Source organism: Podarcis pityusensis (assembly GCF_964106645.2).
Source record: "Podarcis pityusensis genome assembly, chromosome: 1".
Lineage (NCBI taxonomy): Eukaryota > Metazoa > Chordata > Lepidosauria > Squamata > Lacertidae > Podarcis > Podarcis pityusensis.
Genome location: NC_138028.1, coordinates 116,070,524 through 116,085,839, shown reverse-complemented (window position 1 = coordinate 116,085,839; position 15,316 = coordinate 116,070,524). Strand labels below are relative to the sequence as shown.

Sequence of the window (15,316 nt, the reverse complement as noted above, 5' to 3'; positions counted from 1 at the left end):
AAAACCTTTACAATGTAATTAAAATAAAATACATAAAATATGAAACAATTCATAAAAAATAAAAAGAATAAAACTAAACAAGCATTCAGACAAATATTCAAAGTTTGGCCCTCCCACATGGAGCTGATCCTTGGAAGACTCTTAGTGAAAGGATAATTTGATTGAATCTGGGAACAGGCTTAGGAAGCAGGGCATAACTTCCCCAATTCAAAACTATTTAGATACCCTTCTTGGCGTATGTAAACAAAACTAGTCAGCTAAAACAACATTCATTTCCCCATTTTAAACTTTGGAGGTGCTTAATACAGGGCAAGAGCTAAAAGCACTTCTGAACTTTCATTTTAAAAAAACAAGTAAGCACGCTGATGAACTTGAATTGCAACAATTTCTTTTTCTTGGACAAACAAGTTTGTTTTGATTCATTCATTTATTTGCTTATTTATTTAAATTTTATCCGACGATCACAGGGCCATTCGCAACATAAATATTGTAGTCTATATACTTTTGTGCAGTTGTTCTGTTCTTGAAAAAGGAATCTAAATGTAAGATTTAACATAATTTCCATAAGAAAAAGAAAGCTAGAATAAGTAGGGTTTTAAAATCTGTTTTTTAAAAACTGTATCAATATATATATATATATCGATAGACAAAGAGTGCCACAGAAGTGGAACCACCACTGAGAAGGCCCTTTCTCTCTCTCAAATGCTTCCCTGTTACACCCAATTTACTGTTCTGAGCTTTGGAAGCCATGAATGTGGATTTACAGTGCAAATAAAGCACCAGCCTTGTCTTTGCCAGTAATATACTTGCTCATACATCACAATATTGCCAAAGTGGAATTTTAAAAATAATAAATGCCTCAATTTCATCAGACACTGTGCTTTTCTGATGACATTGTAACCAGGAAGCCAGTTGGCCAAATTTACCAACTGGTCTCGCATCAGTAACTGGGCCATGGAGCAGGAAGCTTTCCATCTGGTGTGGTCATGTATTACACAGCTATCATGTTAAGAATGCCGTAAGGGAAACAGTAAAGGAAGGGAAGCAGAATTAGCCATCTTCTATGCAGTATTTTGTTACTGCAATCTCCTTGCTGAGCCTGTAAAAGTCTTTTATTTTTATTTTCTCATTTATACCACACCCATCTGGCTGGTTCTCCCCAACCACTCTTGTACGAGGCTTCACTATGCAGAGATAGCTTGGTGTGGGATCAAGAAGGAACCTTCTTCACCGGTGCTGATGCAAGCCTCTCCCTCACCCTGGGTCTATGCTTTAAGACTGCAGGTTGTCCTTGCCTTTGGGTACCGGGAAGGCAGCAATGGTTGGTGCTGTTGCCCTGGAGGAGAACAGCCTCTTTGTGGTGCAGGAAGCAATGGTGTAGAAAGAGGACACCAAGCCCCCAAGAACTTTTCAAGCTTGCACCCCAGTCAGAGATGCAGTAACAAGCTTTCCTTTATTTTCGCTTCCCTCCCCACCCCTACCCTCAATGGTAACTGGGCAGATGTGAACCGTGATCCAAAATATCTGGAGGTCAGCAGGTTGGCGAAGGCTGATTTAGAGGCTTTTGTTGTCCTCAGTAGTGTAGCGTGGGCTGCCGGTGCCCAGGGCAAGTGTTGTGCCGCCCTAGTGGACCGGGCAGCTGGGGTGAGGGTGCATGCAGAGGGGTAACTGAGCCCGCCAACAGGCTCCTCGCCCACCACATCCACCCACCTGCCCACTAGACCAAACAGCCTGCCGCCGTGCCTCAGCTGCCAGGGCTCCATGCCTGTTGTGGGGGCGCCTGATTGCGCCCCCTCAAAAATGTGTGCCCGGGGCCACAGCCCCCTGGCTCCCCCTCTGGTTGTCCTCAGTGCCCCATTCTATCCAACACACGGGACTGCATGTTTCTTCTCTACAGCTCTGTATAATGGGACTATGCCACATCTTTCGGTGCTAGTTTCCCCCAGTTAAACTATGTTTAGCTATATACATTATCCTGAGCTCCTTGGACAAAGGGTACATTAAAAACATAGTAATGAATAAGTAGTGCTGACCTACTTTGCTAAGTTGGTGGAACATAACAGGTACGCTTGCAGCGCCAGCATAATGCAGCAAGCCATTGCAATATAATTTGATCCTTTTTTTCTTTTCTTTTTTAATCACCTTAATCCTTACTATCCGAAGCTCTATGTGCCACTAAATCAGCTCATAGGATCAGGCTATTATTTATTAATTTTTGCTTCCAGTACAGATTTTATTTGTAAAATAAATAAAATTGTGTGCAAACTGGACGTTTTGTGTCATAATTAAAGAAGGACATTGGCTAAAAGCAGACACAACTCTTAAAGAATAAATTCAGCTGTAGTTGATCAAAAAAGAAATCTTGTAATAAAGTAGGTAAAAATTATTACAAAAGCATCGTTTTCAGTGTATGCTGTGGGGGCAGGAAAATTATTTGCTTAGTAAGGCACTAGACAAGTGATTATGTTTCCCTTTGCTTTAAAAACTGAAACATGTAAAGGAAAATGCACAGTACAAGATGATAGGAGAGCAAAATTTATTTTCGCCAAAAAATAAATGACCTTAACTCACAAGTGCCAGAGTCTAAAGTGAGTTATGGAGGTCATTTTTTCATGTGAGGAAATTAATTGCATCATACCTGGTCTGCTTTTATGTGCTTTGTTGTTAGCACACTGCATTTATGTATAATTATTTGCTATATTTATGAGTTGTGGAAAGAAAAATAAAATGTTGAAGAGTAGCTGAAGAAATATGAGTGTAAAACAAAAACACACAAAAAAATTGGGCTGATCTTGAGGTTGATACTACAGTCAAAATTCCTTACTCAAACGAGTAGTCTCATTACAATCAATGAAAGCAGTCATGGGAGTTAAAATGATGGATGCGTAGGTTGCAGCACCAGGTCTGCAGCTCTCAAAGGCCAAGCCATACAGGGGTAACAGTATAAATCACGGAACGTATAAAAGGACTGCAGAGCTGTGAAGTTATTTTAAAACTTTAATGCTGCATTGCATAGCAGGACTCCCTGATGGAATGAAAACACTCACAGCCATACACAGCTTAGGCTGAAACTGTGTTTTTGAAAACTGTGCGTTCCTCTTCACTCTTTGTAAATTGAGTGGTTCCCCCACTTTGGGTGCTAGGAAACCATTAATAGTTCTGTTGATGCCATGTAACAGACTGGACAAAACAAGTCCATGTGGTATAAGTTGCCACAAATTTAGCTTTAATAGCAGAAACCATTGTGAACATTAAGGGTAACGTGCATGGGGAATTGAATCTCTTTCTCCCAATCAATGTGGCTTGGTAATCCAAATCTAGGCAGCCCAGCACCATAAACCTAAACTAATTGCCAGTGTTTGAAGGAAGCCACCATTCTACGCGGTAGTGGGATCAGAGCCCTACAGCGAGGAGGAAGTTAAGCCAGGGATGAAAAACCTGTAGCCTTCTAGATGTCCCAACAGCCTCAGATTCCATTTTCTGCCAACCTAGCAGTCTGAAAGCATGCCAGTGCAAGTAGATAAATAGGTACTGCTGCAGCGGGAAGGTAAACAGTGTTTCCGTGCGCTCTGGCTTCCGTCATGGTCCTCCATATGCCAATAGCGGTTTAGTCATGCTGGCCACATGACCTGGAAAGCTGTCTGTAGTCAAACACTGGCCCCCTCGGCCTGAAAAGCGAGATGAGTGCCGCACCCCATAGTCACCTTTGAGTGGACTTAACTGGATGGAGGTCATTTACCTTCTACCTTTACTTCAAAACACGGACATGCAGAATCCACTAATTAAAATTTTAAAAGCAACAAGAAATTATTAAAACCCTATATTTTATTTTTGGCCTAGGCCATGAGAAATAAGTTCTCATGATGGCACTCTGATTTTCCTTTCTTCAACTTAGTAACCTCCAATATAACCTGGAATTCCAGGCTCAGTGATGTATCTACAAGCGTCTTTGGAGTACAAACTTAAGTGATTCCATAGCAGTCCTACCAGAGCAGAAATTTAGTATATACATCATATAGATAAATGCAAATTCAGTAGTGATGGCTTTACATTTATCCCTTGATCACAAGGTCTGCTTATCATTATTTCCATTTAACCTTTGATTTACATACTGAATACAGTGGTGCCTCGCAAGACGAAATTAATCTGTTCCGCGAGTGTCTTCGTCTAGTGGTTTTTTCGCCTTGCGAAGCAACCCTATTAGCGGCTTAACGGATTAGCGGCTATTAAAGGCTTATCGGCTTAGCGGATTAGCTGCTAACAGGCTAATTAAAGGCTTAGTGGCTTAGATAAAGGGGGGGGGGAAGCGAAAAAAAAATCCCAAGACTCGCAAGACATTTTCGTCTTGCGAAGCAAGCCCATAGGGAAATTCGTCCTGCGAAGCAACTCAAAAACGGAAAACCCTTTCGTCTAGCGGGTTTTCCGTCTTGCGAGGCATTCGTCTTGCGGGGCACCACTGTATATGTTCAGTTTCCGAAACTTGGAAGCAATATTGGAATCAATTGTAACTTTGCATAGTATTGGGCTATAAAACAGTACAGAGTTAGACCAGATGACTCTCCTGGTCTTTCCAAGCAACATAACCTTTTATTTCTATAATATATCTTACTGAGATCAGTTTTCTATAAATGCTAAGACTTGGGGGTGCATTCAGACTTGGGGATTTTTTGTGTTAGTTTTCCTGGTTATAATGCTAGCGCTTCTGTCCTGGTTTCTAATGTTCTTTTTATACTGCATTACCTGTTGTGTTACGGAACTGTGCCTTTGAGATCAAAGTATCTCCAAGTCACACAAAATTTCATTTACACCAGTGGGCATGGTGTGACACAACAGCAGACCTCATCGGACATGTCACTGTGTGCAGGCGTGCTTCTGTTTCCCCTTGATTCCCCCATGAAACAGCAGGAAAGAACAGTATGCCAGAATACCACCCCAAATTACATCATGTGAGTGGGGGCGACATGATCCATGAAAAGTGTGGGGAAATTACGCTGCAAAACTCCCACAATTTTCCAGGTTAACAGGGTTGCAAACATTTATTTTCTGGAAGCAATTAACTTGGAAATGAGTGCAAAAGTTCAGTTAGAGTCCACTAGATTTCCAGGAGGGGCGTTTATGTTGTGTGAAAGATCACATCAAAAAACCACAAAAATTATCAGGGAAGGAAACTTGAGAGGAAACAGAATAAAGTGCTGTCTGAGTAGAGCCTAGGTTAGGTGCCCAGTATCATGTAATGTACTTAGTAGGAAGTAGGAAGAAGTATTAGTAGGAGGAAGTATTAATTCATTAAAAAGAAACACACATTCTTTTCTCCCTTGCTATCTATTATTCATTACCCTTCTGTCTCTCTGAACTTGACCACACTGACATCCCGAACATCGTTTTTAAACATGTAAGATCCACGTTTAAGGATATATAAATAAATAAAAACCAAATAACGTGTCAGTGTGTTTACTGTAATAGCCAGTAATAAAAGTGCTGAACTGCAGCTCTTCAGCATAACCTCATTGACAGTATTACTATAAAATCTAAGATAATAATATACATGTCCCCCCCACACATTACCAGTAAGTTGTATAAGATTATTACATTCCATAAGATATGTAATGCTTAGGAAGAAAAATGAACAGAATGGCAAAATATGTGCTTCTATTTCAAGGTCTCTTTACTTAAAGTGTCTGTTGTTCTGGAGTTTACTTACATCATTACCACACGTAGGAACAATGCTAATGGAATGGCCATTTATGAGTACAAACTGCAAAGGGAAAAGTGATTCTTCTAGAACAACATTATATGATGTGCGTATCAGTCACATATAAATTTATCCTTTGGCCTTTTACATTTGGTCTTGTACTTTTAAACTCAATGGTACTGTCAGAAATCTGATGCATACTCTGTATACTTTATGCGTAATTAAACATACTGTTCAATTTAGGTTATTTTAACTGCAAACAACCAAATTGCTAGTCTTTCTTCAGGCTTTCAAAAGATTGATAATAGTTGCATGTAGTGGAATGTGGCAGGATCTGTTCCTCCCCTATGCACATTCATTAGAACATCAATAGAGGTTCTCCATGTGTATGGCTATACATGGGGGGGGGGGGCAGGGTTGAAGGGCTCTACAGATATTTCAATAAACATACATAGGTTGGGGGGGGTGGATCCTTCCGTTGAATTCTGGCCCCACCAGCAGCTAAGGTCATTATCCCATTCTGAACACTTGAAAAAGTTTAGGTAGCATTAGAACAATCATTCCGAACCCTTCTGGACAACATGATATTAGTCTCAATTTCACTTTTTAACATATCTTCAACTCTAAATGCTGACTAGCCAGAAGCGCAACTGTGCTAAGTCTGCTGAGAGAAAACATCAGGCCCATGAAGCTTTGTCTGAGGCCCAGGGTAGGAATTTCTTTTTAGAATAAAGTTATAAACTAAAAGAAAAAAAGAGAAGAAGCTGCCAGTCCCTGGTAGGGTCCCCTGTTTGGCTTAGCCCTCTGAAGTCCTGGGCTCAACTTTCCCCCCACCTCCAACTGTTGCAGGGGCCTGGAAAACACCAGAGAATCCTTAAAATCAATACACTTATCATTGCATGAGCATTTTGTAGGCAGAACCTACTTCATCAAATGCATAAATGTGGACAGTAGAAGAGGTGTGTCAACTATGAGATTAAAAGATAAAAGGAGCAGATCCAGTCACTTGAAAGAATCCCACAGATGTAGAACAGTGCAAGCACATGCACCCTTGGTGTACCAGACAGAACTGCACAATACTGTGTGCCACACAATGCTGTCGCTGTGACAGGCAAAATACTTGTGATTGGACTTGTCCGATGTTGTGTCATTGTATTTTAAAAGCAGCCACAAGAGGGCTCCCATTTTGATCAGAGTAGCAACACTGGTGGAGAGCCCTTCCCCTGAACAATATTCCCTTTGAAACTCCCCCCCCACACACACCTTCTATTAACCCTGGAAGGTGAAATGCAAGTGCCTATACTGTGCCCATCTTTCTTCTGAAAGGGAGCTACCAGCAGCCGGGCTGGTGAAGATTCAGAACAGTGAAGCGGGACAGAAGTACGGCTAGTACCACAGCTCTAATCCAATTCCCACCGGCAACCTGCTCCTTCTGAGTTAACATTAAAATGGTGGGAGATCTTACCACATCTGTTTGGGACCTTAAACATTTCCAGACTTTGTTGAAACCAAGGAGAACAGCACCAGTCTGTCAATGAACCTAATTTTCTATTTTCTACTACATTTTTATTTATTTTTTATTGTAATGAGCTTAAGGTCAGGAATCTCTCAAATGAAATGTTCAACCCTTGGTTTCTTTGTTTGCTGTGCTTAACATTCAAGTAGTGTCAATCCTTCTCTTTTAGACTAGCCAGTCTGTCTTGTGTATATCTCTATAATACTTTTTTTTGGCATGTATCATGTTGGCGGATATGGAAGAGAATTGACTCAAAAGAGTATGAGAGTAGATACAGAAGGGAACAGAATTTGTTCTCTGTTCATGGCGAGTAGCCTGTGATCTGTATACCAATCGAGGCCTTTCCTAAGGTTGCTTTCAGGGCAAAGGCTTTAACTACAGACTTTATCTGCTATTGCTGTCCTCTAGTAGGCCTAACACATCACATTATTCGCACTTCAGAAAGTATGCATAGTTTTATTTTGAAGGAAACGCAGCTGTGCAAGACCCTGATCCACTAAACTATGGTTTATTATACACATTCCACCAAAACCTGTGACCAGTGAAGTCAGGATAAAAGTTTAAATAGAAGCAGACTTTCAATTCCATCATGTACACGTTTAATGAGATAAAAGTATCACTGTGTTCACTGCAGTTGACTCCCAGGTAAGTGTGCACAAGATTTCAAATGTGCCTAAAACTGAACGCTCAGTATTATTGCAGCACTAGGTGTTTCTTTTCCATCAAGATGGAGCACTACAAGTCATTCCCGTAACTAAAAGTATCTTAGTTGAATACGTAAATACACACGTATTCTAGAGTCGCTTCTGGAGTCTCACATCTGACTAAGAACTACAGTGGGACCTTGGTTTACAAACTTAATCCATTCCGTAAGTCCATTCTTAAACCAAAACCGTTCTTAAACTGAGGCGCGCTTTCCCTAATGAGGCCTCCCGCTGCCGGTGCCCTTCCACCATTCGGCTTCTATTCTTAGACCGAGGTAAAGTTCGCAAACCGGGAAACTACTTCCCGTTTTGCGGAGTCGTAAACTGAACAGTTTGTACACAGGGCTGTTCTTAAACCGAGGTACCACCATAGTGACATTCCAACAAAATCATTTTAAGGCCTAATTCATACAACCACTTGCAACTGCACAGGGACTTCTAGTGAACTTCAGGCAACCATTTCATGACAGGGATGTCTGCGTAATCCATTTTTATGAATGGGGTCATCATGCAACCTACAAAGGTGGGAGAAGGGTTGTTGCATAGCAAGCCATTCACAATGACAGATTCCCCATGACTCTCTGCCAATGGGGGGTAGTGCCTTGTTGTAGAGAAGTAAGGGTCATGTGAATTTGCTCTAAGAGTTGACACATAAGTAGTGCAGGCTGAGAAGTGGGAAACAGTTGTGTGGGAAATAGCTCGCATTTGGCAGTGTTTTGACAATTGGCTGTGCAGATATTCACAGATCCACAGCCAAGAGATAGACATTTTAACCCTATCAAAGCAAAACAACAACAACAACAAAGACCCGACCCTTTCCAAACAATTGCAATTCCATTTGATCCTGCTGTTTGGTAGTTATTCAATCCAGATGAAAAGAAGCTGTTTCATCAAACGATAAAACATGCTGTCATACCTCACCAGTTCCAGAAAGAAACCTAAAACAATTCTGGCCTTTGAGCTCCACCTAGCGGAAGTCTTGCATTAAGGTCTGTATTGTTATGAGCAAAAGCGGCAGCACAAATGTGAAAGCATTCATCAGAACAGTTATCAAGCAGGTTTTGATTTTTATGTAGCAACTTTAGCAACGAAATATAAAAATGAAAACCTTCAAATAATTTATCTAGGTTGTCAAACATGATGATGGATCAGCTTAAAATGCACAGATGAGCACACTGAGGGCACAATGCCATGATCTAAGTGCAGATGTATATGTGTGTGTTTTATTAAATGTGGAAGTCTAAGGGGAAGTGGGGAATTGACAGCAGGGAAGGACCATCAACTCCAAACTTATTCAGTGAGTGAGGCCTCATATTGTCAAGGTGTCCCTGCTGGCAATTTGTCTACATTAAAAAAAAAAAGTTTTAAAATGCAGGTATGTGATCAGCACCTTGCATAAATGTGATGTGGAAGTAATAATTCTCGGTGTCTTGGTTAAATTTTCTTATGCCTTCCCCAAAGCCAAAGGAAATTGTTCGCCTGTCTTCATGAAGCTGGTTGTAAACACCTGCCACCGCTAAGAAATTCTGGCACCCTAGAATAAAATGTTAAAATAGCATACTCCCTTGTCCTCCCATTACATCCTTGAACCCCTGAACCTAGCAGCTCTTCTTAACCAGTTCAACCCAGGTTTCCCTCCTTTGTAACCTCTTTCCTTCACCTGAAATGTCCAGTTTACCTGTATCCTTTAACTGTTTCCCCACCACCATAATATAAAGGCTCCTGTTGGCAGCTGCAGCTTACCAGTTAAAGATTCCCGTTTCGGATAAACTGGAATGCTCACTTTACTATTCCCACTGAAGTTTCTTTGCCAGCTGCCTGGTCCTTCCTTACAATCTCTCACCATGTACTTGATTAGCAGCTCAGTGCTCTTTGGGGGATTAAAGTGCGCAAATCTTCAGCCCCATTTAAATTCATGCATCTTAAATTCTATGGTTACATGCCCAAGTCCTACTTTCCTCAATGGGACCAGCCCGCTGAACTTTCTCTGGATTACAGGAACATTGGCAGAGTGGGGATTTTATGAAGCAATGACTTCTAGGCTATGTGTGTGTGTGTGTAAAACCCATTCTTTTAAGATCAGGTTCTATAACAATAAGGTCATTATCATACAACTGCCATCTGTGGTTCCATTCTTTCACAGTGCTCAAACCCTGTCAAATGTTGCCAAATAAGCGCTGCCAAATTAGGTATCAAATTTATTCTCTTGGGCGCTTACATCTCAATTTTTTTTTTTAATGCCGTATTAGCAAGGGGAAGAGGAAACAAATGTTCGGACAACAACGTGGAATAGTATCATAAGATGCCTGCGACTCAAGATACTCACAGTTAACATGGCAAACATGAGCTGGCACACATTGAAAGCGTGCCTCCAGTTGTGGTACAGGACCATTCGGTAATTTTTCCTCACTGTCAAAAGCCACCTACACAACGTCTGAAATGGAAAAGTACAAATCGCATCAGGGACACTTAACACGGACAAATGGGCACAACCACCGCCAAAACCAAAGCAGCGCTGATTATCTTCGCACAACAGATGGTTACCTCATAGTCAATTTTAAATTTCTGAACCATTCCAAGCTCCATGAACATCCGGAGGGCTGCCGTTATCATGGCGTCCGTGTCCAGGGAGAAGTCGTCAAAATGGATGTTGTCTATGCCAAGCTCTGACACAAGTGGAATGTTTGCTGCCTGGAATTACCCAAAGACAATGAGAAAACTTCTCATGTGCAGCTCAGGCTCTTTCTAGCCACACTTTCTTACAACAAATGTTTCCAAAATCCAGTTAGACAACCTAGAAATGGCAACTGCAAAATGTATGGTGGAAATCTGGGGAGAGAAAACTACAAACTGGAAGTGCAATCCCTCTAGTATCAAAACTGCAACAAGATCCAATCTGTTAAATCTCGGGTGGGAAACCTGTGGTACTCTAGATGTTGTTGCATTCCATCTTGCAGCATGGCCAATGCTGAGGGATGGCAGGTGTTTTAGTCTAGCAACCCCTGGAGGGCCACAGGTTCTCCATGACTTAAATGGAGACTGCCTAGAAACTTCACTGAAATAGCATTTGGAGAAATGGCTGTGTATGTATATGACCTACATATGCTCAGCAGAATAAATATGTCCTGCTTCACAGGTTATGTTTTATGAATGCTGCTCCACCCCCTACAAAAGGCATGTGTAAAGTAGTCCTGAGCTAGCATTGCAAGAGCTGTCAGCTCTACAGCAGCTGCAATGGATTTGCATTACAAGACAAACTTGAAAAAACACGTAAACGTAATAGGTTGTATAACAACAATGGTAAAGTTATTTACTAGAAACTACTTCTCAAAATAATGGACACGGGTGGCGCTGTGGGTTAAACCACAGAGCCGAGGACTTGCCGATCAGAAGGTCGGCGGTTCGAATCCCCGTGACGGGGTGAGCTCCTGTTGCTCGGTCCCTGCTCCTGCCAACCTAGCAGTCTGAAAGCATGTCAAAGTGCAAGTAGATAAATAGGTACCTCTCCGGCAGGAAGGTAAACGGCGTTTCCGTGCACTGCTCTGGTTCGCCAGAAGCGGCTTAGTCATGCTGGCCACATGACCTGGAAGCTGTACGCCGGCTCCCTCGGCCAATAAAGCGAGATGAGCGCCGCAACCCCAGCGTCGGCCACGAGTGGACCTAATGGTCAGGGGTCCCTTTACCTTTACTTCTCAAAATTAGATACAGCTTCTCATAATGTCAAAATCAACATCATGACATAACATATTAAAATGCAGCTTATTCAGTTGGCCACCAAGTCCAGTATGTACAAAATGTGATTCCTTTCTAATTTCATCTTCTCTTGTATTTTTCTATCTGACGTATTCCTTAGAAGAGTACCATGAAACAGTCTTGTAAGTGTCTAATGAAAATGGTAAGGTTGGTAGACATAAGAAACTGGCACTGGTAGATGCTGGCACAGGTAAACAGGACAAGGATTCCTGGATATTCCCCTGTTTCGCCCCAAGGGGATTCATCAGCTGTGTTTAGTTTGTTACTGTATATAACAGCTTCATGGATCCTATTCATGATAAATTCGTTCTTTTTTCCCCAATTTTTTTTATTGATTTTCCAGAATTTTTAAACAAACAAACAAACAAACATAAATCTTAACTGTCCTTACCTATTCGTGATAGATTCTTGGTCAAATAAGGTCTACCAACCTTATCATCTTCATTAGACACTTACAAGACTATTTCATGGTACTCTTCTAAGGAATACGTCAGATAGAAAAATACAAGAGAAAATGAAGAAATTAGAAATGAATGTACTACGGGACTGAAAAAAAAGAATCGCATTTTGTAGACACTGGACTTGGTGGTCAACTGAATAAGCTACATTTTAATATGTTATGTCACGATGTTGATTTTGACATTATGAGAAGCTGTATCTAATTTTGAGAAGTCGTTTCCAGTAAATAACTTTACAATTGTTATTATGCAGCCTATTATGTTTACGTGTTTTTTCAAGTGGATTTGCGTAATATAGGCATTCTAGTGGTTTTGATTACGAGACAAAGTGGCAATTCTAAACCTTGGGAGTTAAGTGGTGAAGGGGAATTTCAGAGTCTTTAAAATGCTCGTCTTTCCAAAGCCACATCAAACACACCCTTGGCAAATCCGCACATGAAGATATTTGGGTATTGCACTGGCATGGGTTGTATGAAACTCCATGTGACTGCAGTGCAGTTTTGAAAGTTACATATCAGGGCTGGCAACAGATTCGAAAGTTAAAAACCAGCACGTGCCATTGCTTTCACAGCTGGCTGGAAGTGCTTGCTTGTCATATCTGCGAGGGCAACCACCCAGGAAGACTGAATAATCTGTAGATGGGAATATGGTCTGTGCTACTTTCCTGGACAAGTGCTGGCAACTGACTTCCAAGCATACAGAGCAGGTAACTGGAAGTGATTGTTTGTACTGTCCAGAGCTACTCTGAGGCAACAAGTATGGTAAAAAAAAAAAAAGGCAATAAAATGATCATATCGGAAGTATGAATTTTCTTGGTGCTGTAGCTTGAATAAACTATCAGGATTTTTCAGGTGGAGAAATAACAATATATAACCATTTGATCATAAACTGATGAACAAAACAAGTCAAAGACTTTTTTTTTTAATGACAGGCTTTATATTTATGAGGTTTTACCACCCTATGTTTAAAAAAAAGTGCCATAGTCCAAAATAATCACTGAATTAATAGCCAAGAGGTAACATTTGTATAAAATAACCATTTGCTTTACAGCAGCAGTAAAAGGAATGGCAGAATTATGTACAAAGGTTGGAAAGTAATTTGAATAATGCAGAAAAGGAGAAATATTATATGTGTACAACATCTATTGTCATTCTACATTTGAGGTGAAGCATTGCAATTTTATAAAGAAGAAAATCACAGAAATTACAGCACGGGGGTGGGGTGGGGAAAGTAACTTAATATATGTTATTAAAAATGCATACTTAAAGTCCCAGCTACTCAAAAAGGTTTTTAGCTCTCGGATCTTGTATACTAACAAAATAGTTGTCATTATGACAGGTAGGAGGGATGGAGAGAGGATCCATATTTTGCAGGACCCCTGGGAAGGGTTGCAATATATCTCTGTTGTGCTCTGTGCGGAGACACATATTGGACACAATCCAGTAATGGTTAATCACAGTCAAATGCCACAGAAAGCAAAGGAAACAGACTTGGGGCTGAATGAAACATGATGCAGGGGGGCGGATTTCTGGATTTTATACATATGCATAAATCTTTGTGCGTGTGTGTACGCTGCCTTCTCTTGCAAGAACCTCACCACTTGCTAATACAGTGGTACCTTGGTTTAAGTACAGCTCAGTTTATGAACAACTTCGATTAAGAATGCTGCAAGCCCGGAAGTAGGTGTTTTGGTTTGTGAACTTTGCCTTGGAAGCAGAACATGTTCTGCTTCCTGTTGAGTGTAAATCGAGTCCCCCGCTGCTATGGGAAAGCACGCCTTGGTTTCAGGACACTTTGGTTTCAGAATGGACTTCCGGAACGGATTAAGTTCATAAACCAAGGTACCACTGTATATTATTTGGAAGCCCTCCTCTGGGTGTTCCCTTCACCTGACGTTTGACAGTACTGGAGAAACCGAAGAGAGAAAGCAGAGCTGGTACCCTAAGGTCCTCTAGACATCGTTGGATTCTGACTTCCCCTTAGCGCCAGCAGCACCACTGTAGCTAACAGTCAGGGATGATGCAAATTCTAGTGCAGCAACATATGGAGGTCCACAGGCTCCAGCATCCCTGGAATAGAGAGCCCTAACCAGCCCAATGCTTACTACCCCTCAATACTCCATCTCCCATGTAATGTTGTGGCCATTTCCCCAGGCAGAGAAAGGGGCAGCAGCTGCTTTTCTCCACAAAATCAAAACACAGCCTTTTAGGCCTGAAGAAATAAGATGTAAGTTGCTTGGTAAGTTGTAAGTTGCTTTGAGTTGCCTGTGGCAAAAAAAGGGGCTAATAAATAATAACACTAACACTCTCTGCTTCAAACTCAGCAGCTGTATTTGAGAAGGAAGGAAGGAAGGAAGGAAGGAAGGAAGGAAGGAAGGAAGGAAGGGTAGCAAGCACTAAGTGCAATATCTATGAATGAAGTAAAACTTCATTCTAAGAATGAAGTAAAACTTCATTCTAAGAATGAAGCAAAACTAAAAATGAATACAAGCAAGGTCAAAATTACGGTCTTACTAATATGTAAGTGAACAACTTCCCTGATGTTCCTGATATCTTCATCATTATCTTTAAAATGCCGAAAATGAGGCTCAGAGAGGCTGAGTGACTTAAGTTTGCCCAGGAAACCTGTGGCAGAGCTGAAGGATCAGTCTACATCCAGCGCAAAGCTCACTTAGGAGCCCACTGAAGCAGAAGCAAGAATACTGCACAGGTGGCACTGGTTGAATGCAGTGAAGAAGGCAAGGAAGACTGAGCTGAGAAGGTATGACACAGATCTTCCAACAACAGATGCCCCAAGGTACTAACATTCTGAGGGAGAAAAACCTTATCTGCTCAGCACATAATTTTATATACTGGTAGCACAATATCCTTTTTGTAGGGGCGAAACTAGGCTTTATTCCACCCAGATCAAAGACCCAGTTTGGCACCACTCACACGCATTTGTGTACACACCCACAGGCGAGAAGTCTCAATGGCGTCCCTCTGGAGGTTTCACCTGGGACAAAAACAACAACCTTGGCTAGCTTCCCCCATAGCTACGACACCGCTTTTTTAGCTGAGGTGACTGGAACTGTACACAGTATTACAAGTGTGGTCACACGACAGATTTGTATTTTCAGTCCCTTTCCTCATACAGTCGTACCTAAGGAAGTCAAATGGAATCCGTTCCGGAAGTCCGTTCAACTTCCAAAACG

The 15,316-nt window shown here is 41.4% G+C and overlaps 1 protein-coding gene across 8 annotated transcripts in view; it reads right to left on the bottom strand.

Annotated features, from left to right (window-relative positions):
* The window catches only part of PDE11A (phosphodiesterase 11A), a 162,191-nt gene that overhangs the window by 50,716 nt on the left and 96,159 nt on the right, over positions 1-15,316 (bottom strand). For all 8 annotated transcript variants that reach the window (XR_013991157.1, XM_081023757.1, XM_081023758.1 and 5 more), the window contains 2 exons: positions 10,457-10,603; positions 10,239-10,346 (listed from right to left, as the gene is read on the bottom strand). Coding sequence is in view for 7 of the 8 variants with exons in the window: in XM_081023757.1 (XP_080879883.1) it covers positions 10,239-10,346; positions 10,457-10,603 (255 nt within the window). In the remaining variant the exon portion in view is untranslated. The remainder of the gene's footprint in view (positions 1-10,238; positions 10,347-10,456; positions 10,604-15,316) is intronic.